The 19,852-nt window shown below is 42.6% G+C and overlaps 1 protein-coding gene across 13 annotated transcripts in view; it reads left to right on the forward strand.

The window, feature by feature from the left end:
- Positions 1-19,852, forward strand: part of LOC101162786 (histone-lysine N-methyltransferase 2C) — a 68,053-nt gene that overhangs the window by 42,724 nt on the left and 5,477 nt on the right. For 10 of the 13 annotated variants that reach the window (XM_023965546.1, XM_023965552.1, XM_023965551.1 and 7 more), the window contains 25 exons: positions 1,632-1,766; positions 2,778-2,810; positions 3,112-3,258; positions 3,366-3,498; positions 3,603-3,838; positions 4,010-4,083; positions 4,556-4,753; positions 4,982-6,961; positions 7,274-7,569; positions 7,699-9,251; positions 9,333-9,444; positions 9,593-9,659; positions 9,742-9,802; positions 9,922-10,154; positions 11,721-13,328; positions 13,606-13,800; positions 14,235-14,399; positions 14,486-14,615; positions 14,701-14,848; positions 14,925-15,109; positions 15,236-15,372; positions 16,952-17,231; positions 18,180-18,319; positions 18,479-18,595; positions 18,675-19,791. In XM_023965546.1, the coding sequence (XP_023821314.1) occupies positions 1,632-1,766; positions 2,778-2,810; positions 3,112-3,258; positions 3,366-3,498; positions 3,603-3,838; positions 4,010-4,083; positions 4,556-4,753; positions 4,982-6,961; positions 7,274-7,569; positions 7,699-9,251; positions 9,333-9,444; positions 9,593-9,659; positions 9,742-9,802; positions 9,922-10,154; positions 11,721-13,328; positions 13,606-13,800; positions 14,235-14,399; positions 14,486-14,615; positions 14,701-14,848; positions 14,925-15,109; positions 15,236-15,372; positions 16,952-17,231; positions 18,180-18,319; positions 18,479-18,595; positions 18,675-19,791 (9,480 nt within the window). The remainder of the gene's footprint in view (positions 1-1,631; positions 1,767-2,777; positions 2,811-3,111; positions 3,259-3,365; positions 3,499-3,602; positions 3,839-4,009; positions 4,084-4,555; positions 4,754-4,981; positions 6,962-7,273; positions 7,570-7,698; positions 9,252-9,332; positions 9,445-9,592; positions 9,660-9,741; positions 9,803-9,921; positions 10,155-11,720; positions 13,329-13,605; positions 13,801-14,234; positions 14,400-14,485; positions 14,616-14,700; positions 14,849-14,924; positions 15,110-15,235; positions 15,373-16,951; positions 17,232-18,179; positions 18,320-18,478; positions 18,596-18,674; positions 19,792-19,852) is intronic. The other 3 variants (XM_023965550.1, XM_023965548.1, XM_023965554.1) reach the window with 3 other exon arrangements.

Below are 19,852 nucleotides of genomic sequence, written 5' to 3' on the forward strand. Positions count from 1 at the left end.
AATCTTTGTTGTTCGGCAGCCTTACCCCCCTTTTCATTATTTAATATCTATTTCTATACCATGCTGACGAGGTTTTAATCATGCACAAGTCAACTTTGATAAAGAATATTATCAAAATGTTAAATTATTTGAGTAATTCCTAATAGAAACAACTATTTTATTTAGATTTATTGCGCACGGATTGATGTTTTTGAAGTATTCAATCCTTTTAATGTTGATGGTCGCTTAATATAAATATTGAAAATAGCATTTTTTTCTCAAATTTTAAATTATGTTCACTATGAAGGAGTGTCTATCTCATTCTAATCAGAGAAATTGATGATTATTCCTAAAAACAAACAATGTTGCATTGACCTCCAGCAAAAAAAAGGGTAAAACGGTATTAACGAAAAAAAATCCCCCCAAAACAACTGATTATAGGTTGGGGGACCTTCAGAAATTACATTTGTGATTAAATGATTTGATACAATAAGCACAGAAATCTATGCAAAGTGCAAATTGTTATACACTTGTGATACTTTTTTGCCAACCTATCTTTTTTTAAATTAATATTTTACAACAAAGTTCTTCATTTCTGAAATACAAAATTTTGAGGTCAATACTAAAAGGAATAAACACTGAAAAATATTAGTCTGTGTAATGAATGAATGTAATAACATTTTGACTTTTTGAGCTGAAATACTGAAATTACAAAAACATCACAGTATTAAAAATGTAGCCCATCCAAAGCCATCTGCAGTTTTGGGAGACAGCAAAAGAATTTCTAATTTATTGCCTTCATAGAAGATTTCTACATTTTTATTTTTTATCAAATCTGATAATAAATTGTGTAGTTTGAAGTGTAAGGAAAGCTGATGCTACACTTTCAAAATGTAGATGTGTTAAAAGAACTCACAGTTTAGCATCAAGCAAGAACCCCACGCCTTTGTTGTGTTGGCAGTTACTCACCATGTTTTGCATAAAAAACTCATTTGCTGTACATTTGAGTTGGTAAGAACGATTTTGCCACTCCAGGTTGTTACAGTGGGGCAAAAAAAAGTTTCAACCACTGATTCTAAAAGTTGTCCAACTAACAAAGATGAGAGAATTCTGTAGTTTTATTTTCTTGCAGCATTATCCAATTAATTGTTATTCAGTTATTTCTTGATTACTTTTATAATACATTGTCTTGTACATATGATGAACTAGACCTCTGTGAAGCAGTTGGTCACTTGCAGAGACTGTGACTGATATACTTTTTTGCCCCACTGTGTTTAGTGCAATCTTGGGGATTATTGCTCCATAGTTGATTGAATTTCTTACACGTAACTAATATTGAATGTTTTTACCATAAAAACCACTAGAAACTGAGGACAAAATATTCGCTTAAAATTTTCCTTCGTGTTTGTTTGCATGTCAAAAAAATAATTATTGAATCTAAAAGAATTTACTTAAAGAGAAATTTAGCGGCATGTAAATTGTGTCAACACTCATCATAGTTATCAGAGACCATTATGAAAACAGAGCAGAAACCACTTGGAGTTTAAATTGTGCAATGGAAGAATTTAACCATGTGAACAAGTTCCTGTTGACCTCATTTGACAAGTTTGTGGGTGTTTTTTTTGTTTTGTTTTTTCTGTCTGTGCCCACAGCTGGTTTGGACATTGGGCCCCTGACGGACAGCTCCACAGTGGGGTCTCAGACTGGTCGAAGAACACCTCGAACGATCGCAGACGAGCCTTTAGACGGCATTCTCAGCCCAGAGCTTGATAAGATGGTGACTGATGGTCAGTGTAAAAAGAAGATTTTGATCTTAAATTATTCGTTTGTTTGTTCGTTTGTTTGTTTGTTTGTTTGTTTGTTTGTTTGTTTGTTTGTTTGTTTGTTTGTTTGTTTATTTGTTTGTTTGTTTGTTTGTTTGTTTGTTTGTTTGTTTGTTTGTTTGTTTGTTTGTTTGTTTGTTTGTTTGTTTGTTTGTTTGTTTGTTTGTTTATTTATTTATTTATTTATTTATTTATTTATTTATTTATTTATTTATTTATTTATTTATTTATTTATTTATTTATTTATTTATTTATTTATTTAGTTGGGACAACAGGAGTAGAGTAGGATGTAAAATGGTCAGTGTGAACTCAAACGACGTCATTCTTTTGGCTGTTGGCAATGTTATTAGTATAGTAAGTTTTTGCACAGCACCCAGTGATGGTGCAGGCGTTTCCTGCCAACTGGGCAGAAAAGCTTTTGGCACCATGCAAGTGGAAGAGGGACTGAGTCTTTCCAGCTACAACCTACTTGTGACACCTCTGTTTGTAAAAACCCCAATTTTAAGAAAGATTTCAACCCAAGTTTTGAAGATGATAGAAAATTCACATAAAATTGCAATGCTATTATTATTATTATTATTTGCTTTTGAGAGAAACTGTTCTCCCCTCTATGACCTAGTTTTGTTCAGCCGTTGGATTGGAAGCAAACCAGAAAAAATGCTGCAGTTCGTTAAACGATCACTGTAGGCAGTTCATAAAGAGGGGTAACATTCCATTGATTCTTTTTTTGGGGGGGGGGGGGTTGCCAAAAAAATACATTATTAAAAGTCTGGAATTAAATACCTATCCAGCGTTTATACCTTTATTTTCTTTAAGAACTATTTTTGATTAAGTTTAAATAGCTGGACGCAAAGTAGTTTTTGTCCTTTGTTTGTTTGTCTTTAAAATGTGGTTGAAAAGATAAATGAATTTGTTTTATTGGCCTTAAACACTGGAGTGTTATTTACAATCTTTTTGTCATTCCTTTTTTTTCAGAAACAATTCTCAGTAAACTCAATAAAATTCCAGGTAAATATTTTGTTTCTCTGTTGTGTAGCAAAATTGTGACTTGCCTAACTTGCCTGCTTTGTTTTATATTTTGTAAAACAGTCTAGTACTTTGCTAAATTTTATACTCGTAATGTAAAGTACATATGTTGGAAAAAACATATTGGAGTTTATGATGCAGATGAAGATTCTCTCTGTCTTTATAAGTTTATAAGTTACTCACTACATTTACCGGTACTCAAAATGATAATACTTGAAGCCACATATTGTACTTTACGGTAAATATTCATAATGTCTGACCTCCGGCTGCTGTATTGTAACAGAGTTGGAGGGCAAGGATGTGGAAGATCTCTTTACGGCAGTTCTCAGCCCAAGTACAAGCCAACCACTAACCACACAGATGCCCCACCCCCAAATTCCAGGTGCTCTCCCTCCCACAGCTTGCAGTAGCATGTCCCATCCCAACACAGGTATATTGTGGCCCACTTTTTTTATCATCAGATTTTTGTATCTATTAAGATAATTGACTTGGACACTGTCATATTCACCTTTTAATTGTCTATTTGTAAAAACACAGCCTTTCCAAGGATGCCTATGATCAATGGCATGATGGGACCAAATCAACGTTTCCCTGCAAACCCTGGAACAGGGCCCCGCTTCCCAGAAAATGTTTCCTCGCTTAACCGAATGCCTTTCTCTGAAAACCCAAGGTAATACAGATGTCTGTTGCTGTAAAAGTAGAAAAGAAAAAGTAGAATTTTCTTTTTTTCAATGCACACTTGCTTTTTTGTCCTGTCGTCCTTGATGTCAATAGAGATAGAAAATTTAATCAGATGCCTAGAGAGGCTGTTGGTCCATGGCCGCCCTCTGCACACGGTTCTGCTCCTGCACTCCCCGGATCTTTGCCTGAAGGAGAAACTGAAGCCATGTCAAATGCTCAAAGGAGTACACTAAAGTGGGAGAAGGAAGAAACACTTGGAGAACTAGCCACCGTGGCACCTGTCCTGTATACAAACATCAACTTCCCCAACCTCAAAGAAGAATACCCAGGTTTGTAAAATGGCTCTGATGCTTTTTCTTTTTTCCTCTTTCTGATTTTCTTCCTGTTTCTTACTAAAACAACTGCTATATTTTTGTTAACTACCCTATATATTATCGTAAAAGGTCATATAAATACAAAAAGCAATGGAAACATATGTGTTTCTCTAATTCTGTCAACAGATTGGTCAACAAGAGTAAAGCAAATTGCTAAACTGTGGAGGAAAGCTAGTTCACAAGACAGGGCCCCATATGTGGTAAGAAAACGTGAACTCCTCTGTTTGGCTTTTTTAATGTTCCTATTCAGTGTAAAATTCTGTCACGTGTGCACATGCAAATCATTTTAAAAAAATCCAGTTTTGGGAGTTTAGAGAAATTGTTACTTTTAATTGTTTTTGTCATTAAATATTACTGCTTTCATTTTTATAATTTTCTTTAGGTGGTTCAATGTATATTGCAGTTTAAAACCATGTAAAAAATAAATGTCATGGAAATTATAAAAAGCTGATTGACCTTAATTAAAAAATAAATTTTAAGTTCTATGTTATGTTGAGTATGTCAATGTGACGGAAAAGAGTTTTTGTTCTTGAACTGTTTTTTTTTTTACATAAAAAAGTGATGTTAGTGTGACACACACGTAAAGAACGTTTTTGTGGGTCTTATGTGTAATTTTGTTTTACCTAAATAATTTCCTTTTTGTTTTTAAAATGTGATTCCTTTGCTGTTTAGCAAAAGGCAAGAGATAACCGAGCAGCCCTGCGCATCAACAAAGTCCAGATGTCGAATGAGACAGTGAAGAGGCACCATCCACAGCAACAGCCTCCTGAGGTGTTTGATCCCAACATACCACTAGACACAGAACTCCTGTTTAAAGACCCTTTGAAACCAAAAGAGTCAGAGCATGAACAAGAGTGGAAGTTTAGACAGGTAAGAGTATATGCAATGAAGTCAGAGAATGCAGCGCCAGGTCCAGTTTATATTAAGACGACTAAGAAGTGGTGGTTTTTTAAAGCTCCCTAAACAACTACACTATCCTCCGCATTAACCCAGATGACAGTGGTGGTTAGTAGGCCCAGCTCATTTTTGGCATGAGACTGATAATTGCTGTGCATCTATTGATATCTTATCGCTGTCTTTCCTCTGTTCTTTCAACAGCAAATGAGACAGAAAAGCAAGCAACAAGCCAAAATTGAAGCCACACAGAAACTGGAACAAGTGAAGAATGAGCAACTCCAACAGCAGCAGCAACAACAGCAGCCAAGCAGCCAATCAGATGGAGATGGCAGTAACCAGAGCCCAGCCTCCCAGCCTAGCAATGAAAGCATGTCCCCTATGCAGCAGTTTAATTCTAAAGAAAATTTTGTCAGACCACACCTGCAAGGGACGCCTTCCTCAGCTCCTTTAGAGGATGTGTTTATACGGCCACAACCTCCTCCTCCATCTGGGCCTTCGTCCCAGCCTCAGTCTCCTCAAGTATTTTCACCAGGTTCTTCTGGATCCAGACCCTCCTCACCATGGGACCCATATGCCAAAATGGTTGGTACCCCTAGACCACCAACTCTCGGACCAAATGCCTGTCGCAGGATACCGGTGGAATCTAGCAAGTCTCCAACCCCCCTGATTGAACAGCAGGACAAAGGAAGACCCTCTCCAGCACATGAATCTTTTGGTTCTCCTACATCAGCAAGCAGTGACCCCTATGCCAAACCCCCTGACACTCCAAGACCATCTGGAGAAGTCGACCTTTTTCTGAAACCAATGGGTCCACCCAGAAACATTCAGTCTGCTCATGGACGACCCCCAATGGGCTCTCCTGGCAGAGACCCATATTCAAGGCCCATGATCAGAAACGACGCATACCAGCGTATGACCCAGAACCGAATGATTTTGTCCGATCCCTATTCAAGGCCTTTAATAGCGCCAATACCTGGGAGTAACGAGTCAGGCTCAGTTCCTCTGTTTAAAACACCAATGCCGCCTCCTCAAACTCAAGATCTGTTTAATCGACCAGGTCCTCATTCCAATGACAGATTTTTACAGAATCAGCAGAGTGACCCTTACGCACAACCTCCACATACCCCCAGACCACTTGGTAATGATGGATTTACCAATCCATCTAGAATGGGCCAGCATCACCTACAGGGACATTCATTTCATCAGCCAGGCCCAATGAATCAGACATCTAGAAACCCTTACGCACATGCTCCATCCACACCAAGGCCAGACCACTTCACATATGACCACTATCCTCAACCCCCTGGTCCTAACAAGCAAGGCAGTGATTCCTTTTCACAGCCTACAGTTAATCAACGGGCCATCAATGAACATGGAACTCAACCCCGGCCATTTTTTGAACCTTATGCCCGACCCCCTGGCACTCCACGTCCACATGACAACTATGTTCAGCCATCAAATGCATTTAGTCAGTCTTCAGACCCCTATTTACAGGCTCCCGGTACTCCTCGTCCAAGTATGATGAACCAGTTCTCTCATCAGTCTCTCCATGGGCAGAGGACATCTCCCTCCCATCCAGTCGACCCTTATGGACAGTCACAAAGCGCTCCAAGAAATTCTGTTGGAGAAAGGTTCTCAAAGTCCCCAGGTAGCCAGAGGGGGATGGCAGAACCATTTCCTAGTACTTGTGTTCCGCTAAGAGCAGGCATTGGTGAGGCATTCCCTCAACCAGGGGCCCCAAGACCAATGCTTAATGACCCCTATGCCCAACCTCCCGGGACTCCAAGACCTGGTCCTGATGGCCTGAACAGACCTGTACTCAAGATTGGACCATTGGCAAGTCAGGATCCTTTCTCCTCGCCCCAAGGCAGACTCCAAGAGCATTTTTCTCATTCAGACTCGCATGCACCAAAACATTCAAATGTCCCAGAAGATGGATTTAGTCAGTCTCCATCCAGAAGGCCCAATCAGACACCTAGCCATGACCCTTTTGACCAAGCCCCAATGACCCCTCATTCACAGTCAGCTGAAAACATTGAAGCAAAGGATCAAGCAGCTGTAAGTATCAGTGGAACCGGCCCTCAAGACCCTGTCCAATTGTTTAACAACCCTCAAGTCTCCGGTACTTCAGCTGACGCTCAGGGGCTTGCTGCTGTTGAGACTGAGGAGAGACTCAAACAGGTACCTGAACAACAAGATCATTCAAAAATATAAAGGAAAAAAAGCATATATTTTTGTATTCTTTTGTACTACTTTCTTCGCATTTAAAGTGATGAATACCTATTCAGTTGACTGTCACATATACATTTTCAAACATTGACTTTCAATTTAACTATTTTACAAATTCTCACTGTGACCTAATTGTGATAGTATGTATTTTTTGGATGTGATGTCATGTAAAAAGCTAAGAAACTAAGAAAGAATGAACTAAACATGAAATATGTGGACTGACTAAAATGACCAACATTTCTGTAAAATTCATCTGTTCTATAGAGACAGAAAATCAGGGAACTCATCAAACAGCACCAACAGAAGAGACAAGAAAGGAGCCTTCAGGAGCCGGCCAGCATGGCTCCAGGAACACCAAGACCATGGCCCCAGGAGGGCCCCAGTCAACAGGGTGAAGTGTTCAACCGACCACCTCCACCATATCCTGGACAAGTACCTATAAGAGGACCTACAAGATTTCCTGGAGCTTTTCAAGGAGATCGTGTTCCTTTCCATAATGAAGGACAACTTCCGTGTGCCCCAAATCCTGGAGATTCTAATTTGAGGCATCAAGGACCAAGGTTTGTACTGTGTCACTTTTTGTCACATTTTGATTAAAACCAAATATTTCCTACATGTTGGACTGTTGTTGTTGCATCACTGTACAAAGCTCACAGTTTTATCTATTTGTCTTAAATCTGAATTTTTAGGTTTGCGTTTCCTGCTGGACTTTTAGGACCCCATGGGGCACAAGGGTTCTTTCCAAGAGGGCAGCACCCAATGCAAGATGTACCTCCTCAAATTAGACAGTCCATGTCAGCAGAAATGACGAGAGGTATGGGAGGCAATCCAATGGGACTTCCCCAGCACTTTCCACCGCATAATATGCCAATGCAGCAGCACAACATCATGGGGCAGCATTTCATCGAGCTGCGACACAGAACAGTAGAAAACAGACCACGTGCTCCTTTTCCACTGGGCGCCATGCAAGGAAACAATTTGGATCCCAACGTGCAGGGTCAAAGGTCAGCTGGGTTTCCTGGAGCGCACGATTCAAGATTTCATTTAAATCACGGACTTAAAATGTTAGATCCCAACCAGACTGGTCACTTGCAGCCTTCTGCCAGCATGGAAAATCTTCATCATCAAACCCAATCATCAGGAATCAACCCAATGAAACAATCTCCACTGATGAGATCTATGAGCCAACCCGCCTCAAACGAGGCACATAACTTTGCACCATCCATGATGTTCCCTGCAGCCTCTGCTGGGCCGATTGAGAATGTTTCCGTTAACAACAGTGAAGCTGTTGAGGAGAAACTTGATACAGACGATTCAGCAGTCAAAGATCTTGAGGATGTTGAGGTGAAAGATCTTGTAGATGCTGACTTGGAAAACTTAAATTTAGATCCTGAAGATAGCAAAGACCTAGATCTAGAGACAAACGACCTCCACCTTGATGACTTTCTGACATCAGGGAAGTTTGACATAATTGCTTACACAGACCCAGACTCGGATGACATTAAAAAAGACATGTTTAATGAGGAGTTAGATCTTGGTGATCCAATCGATGATGCTGCTGAATCAACAAACACAAACAAAATTATAAGCACTGAATCAGGTAAATCTATAGCTACCGTTGCTAAATCTGAGTGTGCAAGCAAACAGTCCACAGAGGAACCCAAACCAGAGGTTTCTGGGAATCGTGACTCTGATTCTTTGCCACCTGACCAGGTAGTTAAATCAGAGGTCAAAGACTGTCAGAGGCCAACTAAGGTGGTACACCAGCAAGCTTCTGAAAATGCCACACATCAGCAGGGGGTTCTCTCTGACTCCACCCCAGTCCTTTCTAGTTTGCTCATTAAGCAGCAGCCTGAAGAGCAGTCATTAAATACAATCTCTGCATCTGTCAGTCAAGGAGCTAACCTTATGGTCCAGCAGAACCAAGTGACTGATACTCGGCAAACCTCAGAACACGCTCTGAGTCAAACAATACCTGACACCACTGTGGGAGAAGTTTCTGTGACTGGCTTTGGTGTAGAACAACAAATGGGGCTGAGCCCTGGAGTAGATCAGAGTGGTTTGAGTCAGACCCAGCAGGGAGGGGGTCAACTTGGCCAGCAACAGCGCCCCCTTCTGCTGGAGGAGCAGCCTCTTTTATTGCAGGACTTATTAGACCAGGAAAGGCAAGAACAGCAGCAGCAGAGGCAGATGCAAGCCATGATACGACAGCGTTCCAGTGACTCCTTTTTCCCCAAAATCGGTAAAACCTTTACATCAGTGTTTCTGTTTTTATGTTTCAGTATGGGAGCGAGTATTAACCCCTCTGATCTGTTATTTGCAGATTTTGAAACCATCACTGACCCCATCATGAAAGCCAAAATGGTGGCTATAAAGGGCATCAATAAAGTCATGGTTCAGAACAACATGGGAATGACACCAATGGTCATGAACAGGTGAACGTTTGCTTCTTTACACTAGCATTTTATATAGCCTTTGTAATGCATTTGCTGTTTGCATTGGAGATCAATAATCCTGCTTTTTATACCAATTTAAGCTAAATTGCTGCTTCATGTTTAAATTTATAATAACATGGTGTCATAGATATCCACCTGGACCTGGGCCACCTTGTCCTGAAAGCACACCCCTCCCTCCACAAGTGCTCGGACCGGTAATTACCTATTCTGAATCGGTATGTCTAATGTTTCAGTACATACACTATGTAATGGCATTGTTGTCCATCTTTGTTTCAGGATGGTAAACTGACGCAAGTAACAAGACCCAATCCTCCAACTTTTGGACCAGGATTTGTCAGTAAGTTTACAAACGTATTTATTATAGGTTTAAGATTTTTTTTACGGGGATGTTGTGGTTTAAAGTTTGAAAAATGTTCAGATTTCTAAGAAAAAAAATATTTTTTTGTATTCCTTCAGACAATCCTCAGAGAGCTCAGTATGAAGAGTGGCTCCAGGAGACTCAGCAACTACTTCAAATGCAGCAGAAGTTTCTAGAAGAAAAGATTGGCGCTCATAGAAAGTCTAAGAAAGCCCTGTCTGCCAAGCAAAGAACTGCGAAGAAGGCAGGCAGAGAGTTCCCAGAGGAGGATGCAGAACAGCTCAAGCATGTCACAGAGCAGCAGGGTGTAGTGCAGAAACACCTGGAGCAGGTAACTATGAAGCATATCGAGCTCTGCTGCTGTACTTGATCTCATCTATATATTTAGGCAAATATCCTTATATTTAAATTAAAATACTTAATTAATCCCTATGAGGAAAAATCGTAGTGTAGCTGTGTTAACATGTTATTTGTAAAAACAAGCCCATTTATTCCAAACTTTGCAAATTCTCTTTATATTACCGGTAGCTGTAGTTATTATTTAGAAACGTTACTGGTACAACAAAGCAGTTCTATTTTTCTATTAGCCCGTTTATCCCATTGTGTGTATAAGAGAACGGGACAAATTGAGTATGGTATCCATAGATCCATTGAAAATGTCTGACTTCTGGGTCCAATTAAATGAAGTCAATTCTGTCGCCATTTTTTCACAATATGGTCACAACCATGTTGGAGCCAGACATTTTCAGTCAGCATTGATTGGTCTGAGTCAACGTTTCTATAACAACCACTCACTCCAATCAGGAGTGGGCTTGTTGGAACTCCACACCCCTTCAAAGCAGGCTTGAACAAAAGCTTTCAAAGCTTTCGAGTGTTCAGCAGGCTAGAAGGCTCCACTTTATTGAGCCATCTGATTGGCCAGTTTGTGACTTAAATAACTTGCCATAGAGAATAAATATTGTGGGAAAAAATGTAAGCAAGTTTCTTGACTAATTTAATCACTGAGTAATAGCTGTTTATTTGTCAATAGAAGTCTATGGGATTTTTGGAGCATGCGGGTACTTCCTACTTGGAAAACAAAGGGAGAGGGGGTCACTCAGTCCAGTTCCCTCATAAGGGCAATGGTTTATCTTAAACTTGCCATTATTCTGCTTGGTCTTCATTTAGTCTTTACATTTGAGAACCACCGTAACGTTGCCAGTCTTTTTCTTGCAAAACGCAATCAGCTATAGATCACATTAACCTTAGCTTGACTTGATCTGAACTGCAGGCGAAGTGTTTTTAAGGATCCACTCCAATCATTTTTTGATCTGTTTTAAAAGCTTTTCCAGTGGTCCTTTAATTATGATGATGCCGTTTTTAGCCAAAATCAAAAAGCCTGTGGTTTTCTAGGACATAGTTTCTGCAGAGGCTGAAGTAATTCATCAGAAATTTGTGGGCAGGACCGTTGGCGTGGAGCTACCCACCTTCCTGTCGCTGAGAGCCCAGAGCAGGGAGCTTGTAGACTGCCCAGCGTATTTTCTACACCACAAATACGCTCTTTTTCAAATGGCATTTTTTAAATCTTCTGATTCACAACAGTTTAATGATTTTTTTTCAGTGTGGATCCTTAAAAGTTTAAGGCGCAGCCCTGATCACATCTAATGGAAATGCTTAAAATATGAATTGAACCAGACCGAGCTGCACAGTCTGCCCTAATAGAAAAGCAGCATATGTATAGACATCTAAGACTAAATCTTTTATTTTTCTCTGCAAAACTAAAATAGTTTAAATTCCTTTTTTTAAGGTTTTCAATCTTTGTCTAATTCATGTGGATGGAAATTAATGGCTATTGGTATTTTCTAGTATTTTCCCTGTCTGTGCATTTTTAACCAATTTTTTTATTTGTTTTTTCTAGATCCGGAAACAACAGAAAGAACATGCTGAACTGATTGAAGAGTACAGAGTAAAACAGCAACAAAACAACATGACACCGATCATGTCTGGGATGCACCCACTGCCGGGCTCCGCTGGCATGGTGCCCGCTGGCCCCCCAATGGTGCAGCCTCCCATCAACCCCATGATGCAGATGCCACTTCGCTCTGGCCAACCAAATGCCCCTCCACGTATGCCCAACCCTCAACCTGGCTGGCATCCTGGTGCTCCCATGCCCATGAGTGGACCAGGAATGCCCCCTTTAATGCCTCCTCAGGTACCTGTTGCAAATCCACCCCAGCCCCTTCAAATGCCAATGGCTCAAATGCCCATGGATCCTCAGGCACCACATGCTCCACCTGGGGGTGCAAAGCCCCTGCAGGCAGGCGGCGTAAAATTTGACGACAACAACCCTTTTAGTGAAGGTTTCCAGGAGCGAGAAAGGAGGGAGAGACTTAGGGAGCAACAGGAGAGACAACGGGTGCAGCTCATGCAGGAGGTCGAGCGCCAGAGAGCCCTGAAACATCGCATGGAAATGGAGCAGCAAGGGATGATGGGACCAGATGGAAACATGGCACCACTCGCCCAGATGCCTTTTTTTAATTCTGAGTTGCCACAAGACTTCATGCAGCCTCAAAGACCCTCTATGCCGCAATCGCATCAATTAGGTCCAATGTTTCCTCAACAGCAGGGCATGCAGCATGGCATCAGCTCGCCCCCTGGAACATTCATTCAGGGTGATAGGAGAGGCATGATGGGGAATGGGATGATGGCAGCTGATGTGGGGCCTGATAATGTTCCCCTTCAGGGACTTGGTTTTCCTCATGGTCATCCGCGGCCTCGTCAGTTCAGCGGACCAGGACTGATGCCAGCAGAGGGTCCGCCTTTTGATGGTGACACAGCCACACCCCTTCCATCCAACTTTCCAGGTTCGGGTCAGTCGCTCATTCAGCTGTACTCCAACATTATCCCAGACGAGAAAGGCAAAAAGAAACGGAATCGCAAGAAAAAGAAGGAGGATGACGCAGATTCAGTCAAGACGCCATCAACGCCACACTCGGACCTCACAGCCCCCCTCACACCCTGTGTCTCTGACACTTCCTCAACTCCAACAAGAAACACTCATCTTTTTGGAGAGCAGGACTTGTCGAGGTCCCCCTTACTGGGGTCGTCCACTCCCAGTCACACAGAGCTTGAGAAGCAGCTTTCTGCAGCCCAGTCTGGACCTCATGGTTTGCCCTCTGAGACGTCCAGGACCCAGGTCCAGGACCATGACAGAATACTGAGTAACATCAAACTTGAGAAGACGGAAACAACTGAGTGTCACGGGCAAAGGGAAGGATCCATCTGCTCAGACATGAGCTCCGTAAAGGAAGAGGGGAATAAAGGGGGCGTGTCCCCATTTCCTGCTGAGCAAAGTCCAAACAAGGGCGAGTCCAGCAATGAGCTACTCAAACATCTTTTAAAGAACAAGAGCACACCTCCACCTGCTCTGTCTCACCAGAGGTCAGAGGAAAGCCTTCGCTCTGAGGAGGGGGAAACCCCCGACTGCAAAAGCTTTCTGAGACAGAGCTCCATGGACAGCAGTGGGGTCAGTGTTTTTTTTTTGTTCCAGCATAGACGACTTGGAGAACTTCAATTAACGAACATAGTTCCCCAAAAAATGTAGCTCAAATGCTAAATTCATTAAATTGATGCAACTCATAGCTGTTTTAATAAGCATTTTTGTTGGAAAACTCAGCCGCTTCACAAGTCATTTTAAGTTTATCATCTTTAAAGTCCAGTTGGCCTGAAGAGCAGAATCCTGTTAGATGACTGAGAATCTTCAAAGACGGTTTATCTGTAAAACGTATTTGTTTCGTCCTCAGCAGGCATACTCCGATGGCACTTCTGACTTTCCTGGGCCTCAGCTGCCTGAACAAGAGAAGAAGAAGGGGCGGAACAAGAGACCTCCGAAAGGAGGAGAAAAACCCGCCTCGCGCTACAAGAAAAGGAAGAAAGATAGAGACGAGAGGCAGCTGATGCACTCTGGCTCGGACACAGTCATAACGCAGATCAAGCAAGTAAGACATGTTCAATGAAGTTCTTTTTCTTAATAAATCTTTAAAAAAAAATCTGATTTAGAATTACTTCACTACTTTTTGACACTTCATGAATGCTTCTCACACAATCTCTCATTAAGGTTTTTTTATTTAGGTTTGTTTTTTGAGGAATGCAATTATAAAATTATATTTATTACATGTAAGTTGTTGCTGATTATTAAATATTAATCCAAGAGCATAAAGAAAACTTCAGTTTTTATGTAAAAGTTTCCCAAATAAGTTTAGTAAAAATAGTCAAAATGGAATATAACTGTTACCCTAACCCATTTTTACTTTGACTTGTATACAAATGAATAATAAGGAAAATTAATTTTTCTATGACTGGTCGAGTAGGTGCGTCTGTCATGTTTTTTTAAAGTCTTTTATTTCTGTCTCAACTGTTTCTCTAAACACAGCAGCTCTCCTTGCTGCCGCTCATGGAGCCTCTGATTGGAGTAAACTTTGCTCACTTTGCTCCTTATGGAAGCGGGCAGCTCAATGGAGAAAACCTCCTGACTGGTACTTTCGGCAGTGCCTCGCTCGACGGAGTTTCTGATTATTACTCCCAGCTCGCCTACAAGGTGAGATGTGTTTACACCACAGGGAAGTCTGTAATCACAACAGCATCACCTTGTCTCTGACTCTGGCTTCGGTTCCTAATTTACAGCAAAGTAACTTGAGCAATCCTCCAACACCTCCGGCATCTCTTCCTCCCACTCCACCACCTGTGAGTCGGCAGAAAATGATCAATGGATTTGCTACAACTGAGGAGCTGGCCAGCAAAGCTGCTGCGATGGGTGCGCTTATTTTGAAGCCTTTAATGCTTATGAAGAAATGAATAGAATTCATGTGTCATTTATTGAAATGTTATTTTAAACGCAGTCTCCAAAGGGCTGGTGCCAAAGCCCCTGCATGTCCCCTTCAGGCCAGAGGAAGATCTTCTTGCTCGAGCCATTGCTCAGGGTCCCAAAACTGTGGATGTTCCAGCTTCCCTTCCCACCCCTCCTCACAACAACCAGGAGGAGCTCAGGTAACCCAGTGGAAACTTTTCGAAACCACATTAACGTGTTAGAAGTTGCTTCATTTGACCTTATGTTTGAAAACAGTAACAGGGGGCAGGAGGCTTGCAAGGACAGAGACACACCTGACAGCTTTGTACCATCCTCATCTCCTGAGAGCGTGGTTGGCATGGAGATCAGCCGCTACCCAGACCTGCGCCTGGTGAAGGAAGAGCCTCTTTCCCCCTGCCTGTCCCCTGCGTTCCCCCTGCTTCCTGCCCCTGATGGGAAAGGTGAACACTCTTTACCTAATTTTGTTTTAGAAACCTGTGTCAAAGATTCTCTGGTGTCCCATTGTTTATTGTAGCCTAACAGGATTGGGATCCTTTTAAACTTCAATTTCTTTTCTTATTCTTTAGGGTCAGAGATCAAACTCCAGGATATCAAGACTGAGCCGTCTTTCATGTTCTTCGGTTCTCCGCTTGGCCCCGTGTCCAGTGATTCTAAGCAAGGATTGGTGTCTGTGGCCATCACTTTGAGGCCGGCTGCAGCTGAGGTTTGGATTCAACATTCACTGAGACTGAAGCTCAAATGTAAAATACAGTGTTCCCTCGCTACATCGCACTTCACTTTTCGCTATCTCTCTGTTTTGCAGACCTTTTTCAGTGCAATTTTGCACTTTTTTTTTTTCTTTAACAGCGCACTGTTCTACATCCTGATTGGCTGTTGACTTTGTCAATCAATCTCCTCGTGCCGTGTCTCCTGTGCAGGGTCCACTCGGCTTTCCACTTTTTTCCATTTATGTAAATAAATCATCATCATTAGCATGGAGATCTTGTTTTTATACTATAACACTAGACCTATTTTTCTATGAAGGTTGGAATTTTGAGAGATTAAGATTTTTCACACTTTTCTCTGTTGTTTAATGTCTGTCTGAGAAAAGTATATAAAGTATGTAGTGACGAATTTTACAGCCTTAAAAATATCTGTTATCCTTCTTTGCGGATTTCACCTATTGCAGGTTATTTATGGAACCTAACCCCTGCAGTAATGAGGGAAAACTATAACCGCAGTCTCAAAAAAAGACATACCGAAAGTTTTTTTTGGACAGATTTAACCCAAAATTGCCAGTTAGTCCTCCTGCTCTAATTGAAAATTGTTGGCACGGTCGTTGGCAAAAAATCTGTTTGTGTTGGAGAAGAAGATGGTGTAGGTACCGTAACCATTCGGTCTGCAATAACCGTTCGGGGTCCTTCGACTAGTGCTGACGTCACCTTATGTGATTGGCTGTCCGTTGGTCCGATGACGTGTCAGATAGTGATTGGTCTGGACAAATTACGATACTACCATAGAAGAAGATATTATGCGGTCCGAACCCTTCTCCGGACCGCTCACCGTAACAAAGCACCTTCCCTGCCTGTGAACAGGAAGCTACGAGACTCCAGCTGCTCATGGATCGCTTGTGTGGAGCAGCAGGTTCATCATTCTAACAGCCACATATCTTTTTACAAAGTGGGTTGTGGCAAAATCTCTCTATAAATATTACAAAGAATAATGTCAGACACAACTTATTAGGGAAAAGAACTTTGGGTTACAAAAGGAAACGTGCAATGAAAATATGTAGAGCCCGAGCAGATCTCCACGCTACGCAGTTTGTCCAAGTGGGGTTACCATAGTGTGACGTTATCCTCAGTCGAAAGGACCCCGAACGGTTATTGCAGGCTGAATGGTTACGGTACCTACACCGATCTGCCAGTGCGTGAGGGTAACAGGTCTGACCTGACCTCAGTCACAGGCATTTATACGCAGTTAATTTTTTTAAGCCGAATCAGGCGGTGCGAAATAATTATCGACCAAATTTCAAAATCATCTTTCAACAACTAATAAACAAGAGAGGGCAAGATGCAGGAAATGAGGTCAGATGTTAAGAACATCAAAATAATGATTATGGTGGTGATTGGAACTGTAGAAGGTTAACTGAGCTGTTATCCTTTAAACTGTCACCCCGGTGAGAGTTTGATGCTGTCAGTTAGTCAAAATGAATGCACTCTTCTGCTTCTTATAAAACAAGTTTTATTCAGAGGATGCTTTGCAAAACGCAGCCTCAAATTTGTGTTTTTGACTTTGTTTCTTAGAACATCACCGGTGTGGTAGCAGCCATCTCAGACCTGTTGTGCGTGAAGATTCCTAGCAGCTATGAAGTGAGCAGCACCCCAGACAGAGCCCCTCTGTCCATGCTGAACGCTCAGAGGATGGGTCCTCTTGGCATGGAGGCGCGCCATCCCATGCTCTTCCACGGACATGGAGACGGGGGAGGGCTCCAGGGTCGGCACGGCCAGATGATCAGAGCCGGCGGCCCACAGGGAGTGATGCAGCAGCAGGGACATCAGTTCCGTTTCTATCAAAACAACCAAGGTAAGAGACTAAGACTGAGAAATTAGCTTTGTTGTGGATTTCTATCATTTCTATAATTGAGTTGCTGTATCTACTCTTAAGCTAATTATGACAAATTTATATATATCAACATAAAATGCATTTTCAACAGGAAAACCAATTATTCTTAGTACACACTTTTGTTATTTCTGAACATTTTGAATATACAGTATTCCCCCGCGTATTCGCGTTTTTGTGGTTTCACGTAATTGCAGATTTTTTTTCAGTCACATGACTCCTCCAGTTCATTACAAAAACTCAGCTCAAGACGCTCGTATAAGACTTTTGCGTCCAAAGAAGTTGCTGCATGGGAGGAGCGGAGTGGAGATGACGAGCACGCCGGCCCGTCAGCTTCCTTGCCGGCTGCTAAAGAACATTTCACAACTATTTCCACCGGCCGGAAAAAATCCTGATACTCTGAGGAAGAGGATTGCAGAGAATATTTATCATCTGGAGCAGGTGTTTAATACGGAAGAAACTGGACTCTTCTAGAAAAAGATGCCCTCTCACACTGCACTGATGGAGAAACAAGCACAAGCTCCTGGTTTTAAGGCACAGAGAGACACTCCTAATGTGTCCGCTACAGTACAGTCTGTTACCCTGAATAAAAATCTTTATTTTGAGCAATATTCCAATGTTCTTTGACAAATGTTTTACAAAGCATCAGAAATGTTTCAGAAGGTTTTTGATGAGCAAGGATAAGTAACGGACATTCTCCAGCCACAGGGGTGGGAGGTGGTTCTCCGTATTCTGCGTATTTACGGGTGTTTCAAGGTTCCTAACCCCCTTCATATGAAGGGAACGATGTATTTTCAGTAAATCCAATACGGGGTCAATCTTTTTTTTTTTTTTATTCACTAACCCCAGTTAGTTAAAGTTGTTGTTGAAGATGTTTTGCTGAAAATTGTGCATTTAAAAAATGTCTTTCAGGCACAACTGTACCGCGAGGGACTGACGGTAAGACCCCAACTAACCCTGCATGTAAACCTCACTGGTGCTGCCACTGTAAAGTGGTGGTTCTTGGAAGTGGAGTGCAGAAAGCCATCAGAGATCTCCCGGATCACATGAAGGTACTAAATATATTGGTCTAAACTGCTTAATTTGATCCATTTCATGTCATGTTAAGTGAAAGCACATTAGATCCATTTTTATTCCTCAGTTGTCAAACTTTTTTCAAAATAAAATTATGGCATAAAATGAGTTAAAAACTTCTCTGATTTTGCCTCCAGGAACCTCAAATGGGTTTAAATTCGGAAGAGGACCTGGTCTTTTGCAGTCACAGCTGTTTCGTTCTGTACTGTTCATCTTCCCTGTCGCAGTCCAGGCCGATGGCGGCAGAAACAAAGGTTTGTGAAGCGTGCAGGGAAGCTGCTGCTGTTTAAAAATCACAACATTTATTGACTCGTTCATACTTTGAACTTTCAGGAGTCCATGTCCCTTTTGCCATCCTCGGACCAATCGGAGAACCTTTGCAAAGCTCATCACCAGTACAATAACAACATGTCCTCACTGGATGTTCACTGCCTGGCCAAACTGCAGCCAAAGCACTCTCCCCCCTCGACTCCTCCTATTCCCTTTCCCGCAGCAGACGAGGCACCCAAGTCCGAGATCAAATCGGACGCCCTGAAGGTAACTGTCAAGCTAAAGGCCCGGCCGAGGTCCCACGATGGCTGGCACCAGGGGAAGAGACAGAAAGGTCTGCGCTGGAGGAAGTGGACCGTTCAGGTGGTGGTGCCCAGAGGGAATTCCCACCTCCCAGATGAAGATAAAATCGACGAGCTCCTAAAGAAACTGGGTGCCTCCCTGCGACCCCCAGCCTCCCTCAAAGACCAAAGACGCTGCTGCTTTTGTCACCAGTTTGGAGATGGCATCACTGACGGCCCTGCTCGGCTGCTGAATCTAGACCTCGATGTTTGGGTTCATCTAAACTGTGCTCTCTGGTCAACCGAGGTCTATGAGACCCAGGCTGGTGCCCTCATCAACGTGGAGCTGGCGTTGCGCCGTGGCCAGACGATACGCTGCGCATACTGCCAGCAGATTGGAGCCACCAGCGGCTGCCATCGCCCTCGCTGTACCAACATTTACCATTTCACCTGCGCTTTGCAAGCCCAATGCACATTCTTCAAAGACAAAACCATGCTCTGCCACGCCCACAGGCCCAGAGGAACAGGGGGTCAAGCCCTGGAGCACGAGCTGCGCTGCTTTGCCGTGTTCCGGCGCGTTTACGTTCAGAGGGATGAGATGCGTCAGATTGCCACGGCTGTGCAGCAGCCTGAGTTGGGTTTTACCTTTCGAGTGGGCAGTTTGGTGTTGCATGCAATAGGCCAGCTAACTCCACTCCAGATGGCCTCTTTCCATTCCTCTACGGCCATCTTCCCAGTTGGCTACGAAGCTTGCCGTGTTTACTGGAGTATGCGCCATGGCAACCGCCGTTGCCGCTACGTCTGCTCTGTTGAAGACAACGACGGGCTGCCAGAGTTTACCATCAGAGTCATAGAACGAGGCTACCCCGACCTGCTCCTCACCGATGCTTCCCCTAAAGGTTGTCTCTCAAATTAAGGCTCTGCTGTCTGTAGGGAAAACAGTTTGTAACCATCCTGTGT

The sequence above is a fragment of the Oryzias latipes genome, chromosome 17, assembly GCF_002234675.1.
Source record: "Oryzias latipes chromosome 17, ASM223467v1".
In the NCBI taxonomy this organism is placed as follows: domain Eukaryota; kingdom Metazoa; phylum Chordata; class Actinopteri; order Beloniformes; family Adrianichthyidae; genus Oryzias; species Oryzias latipes.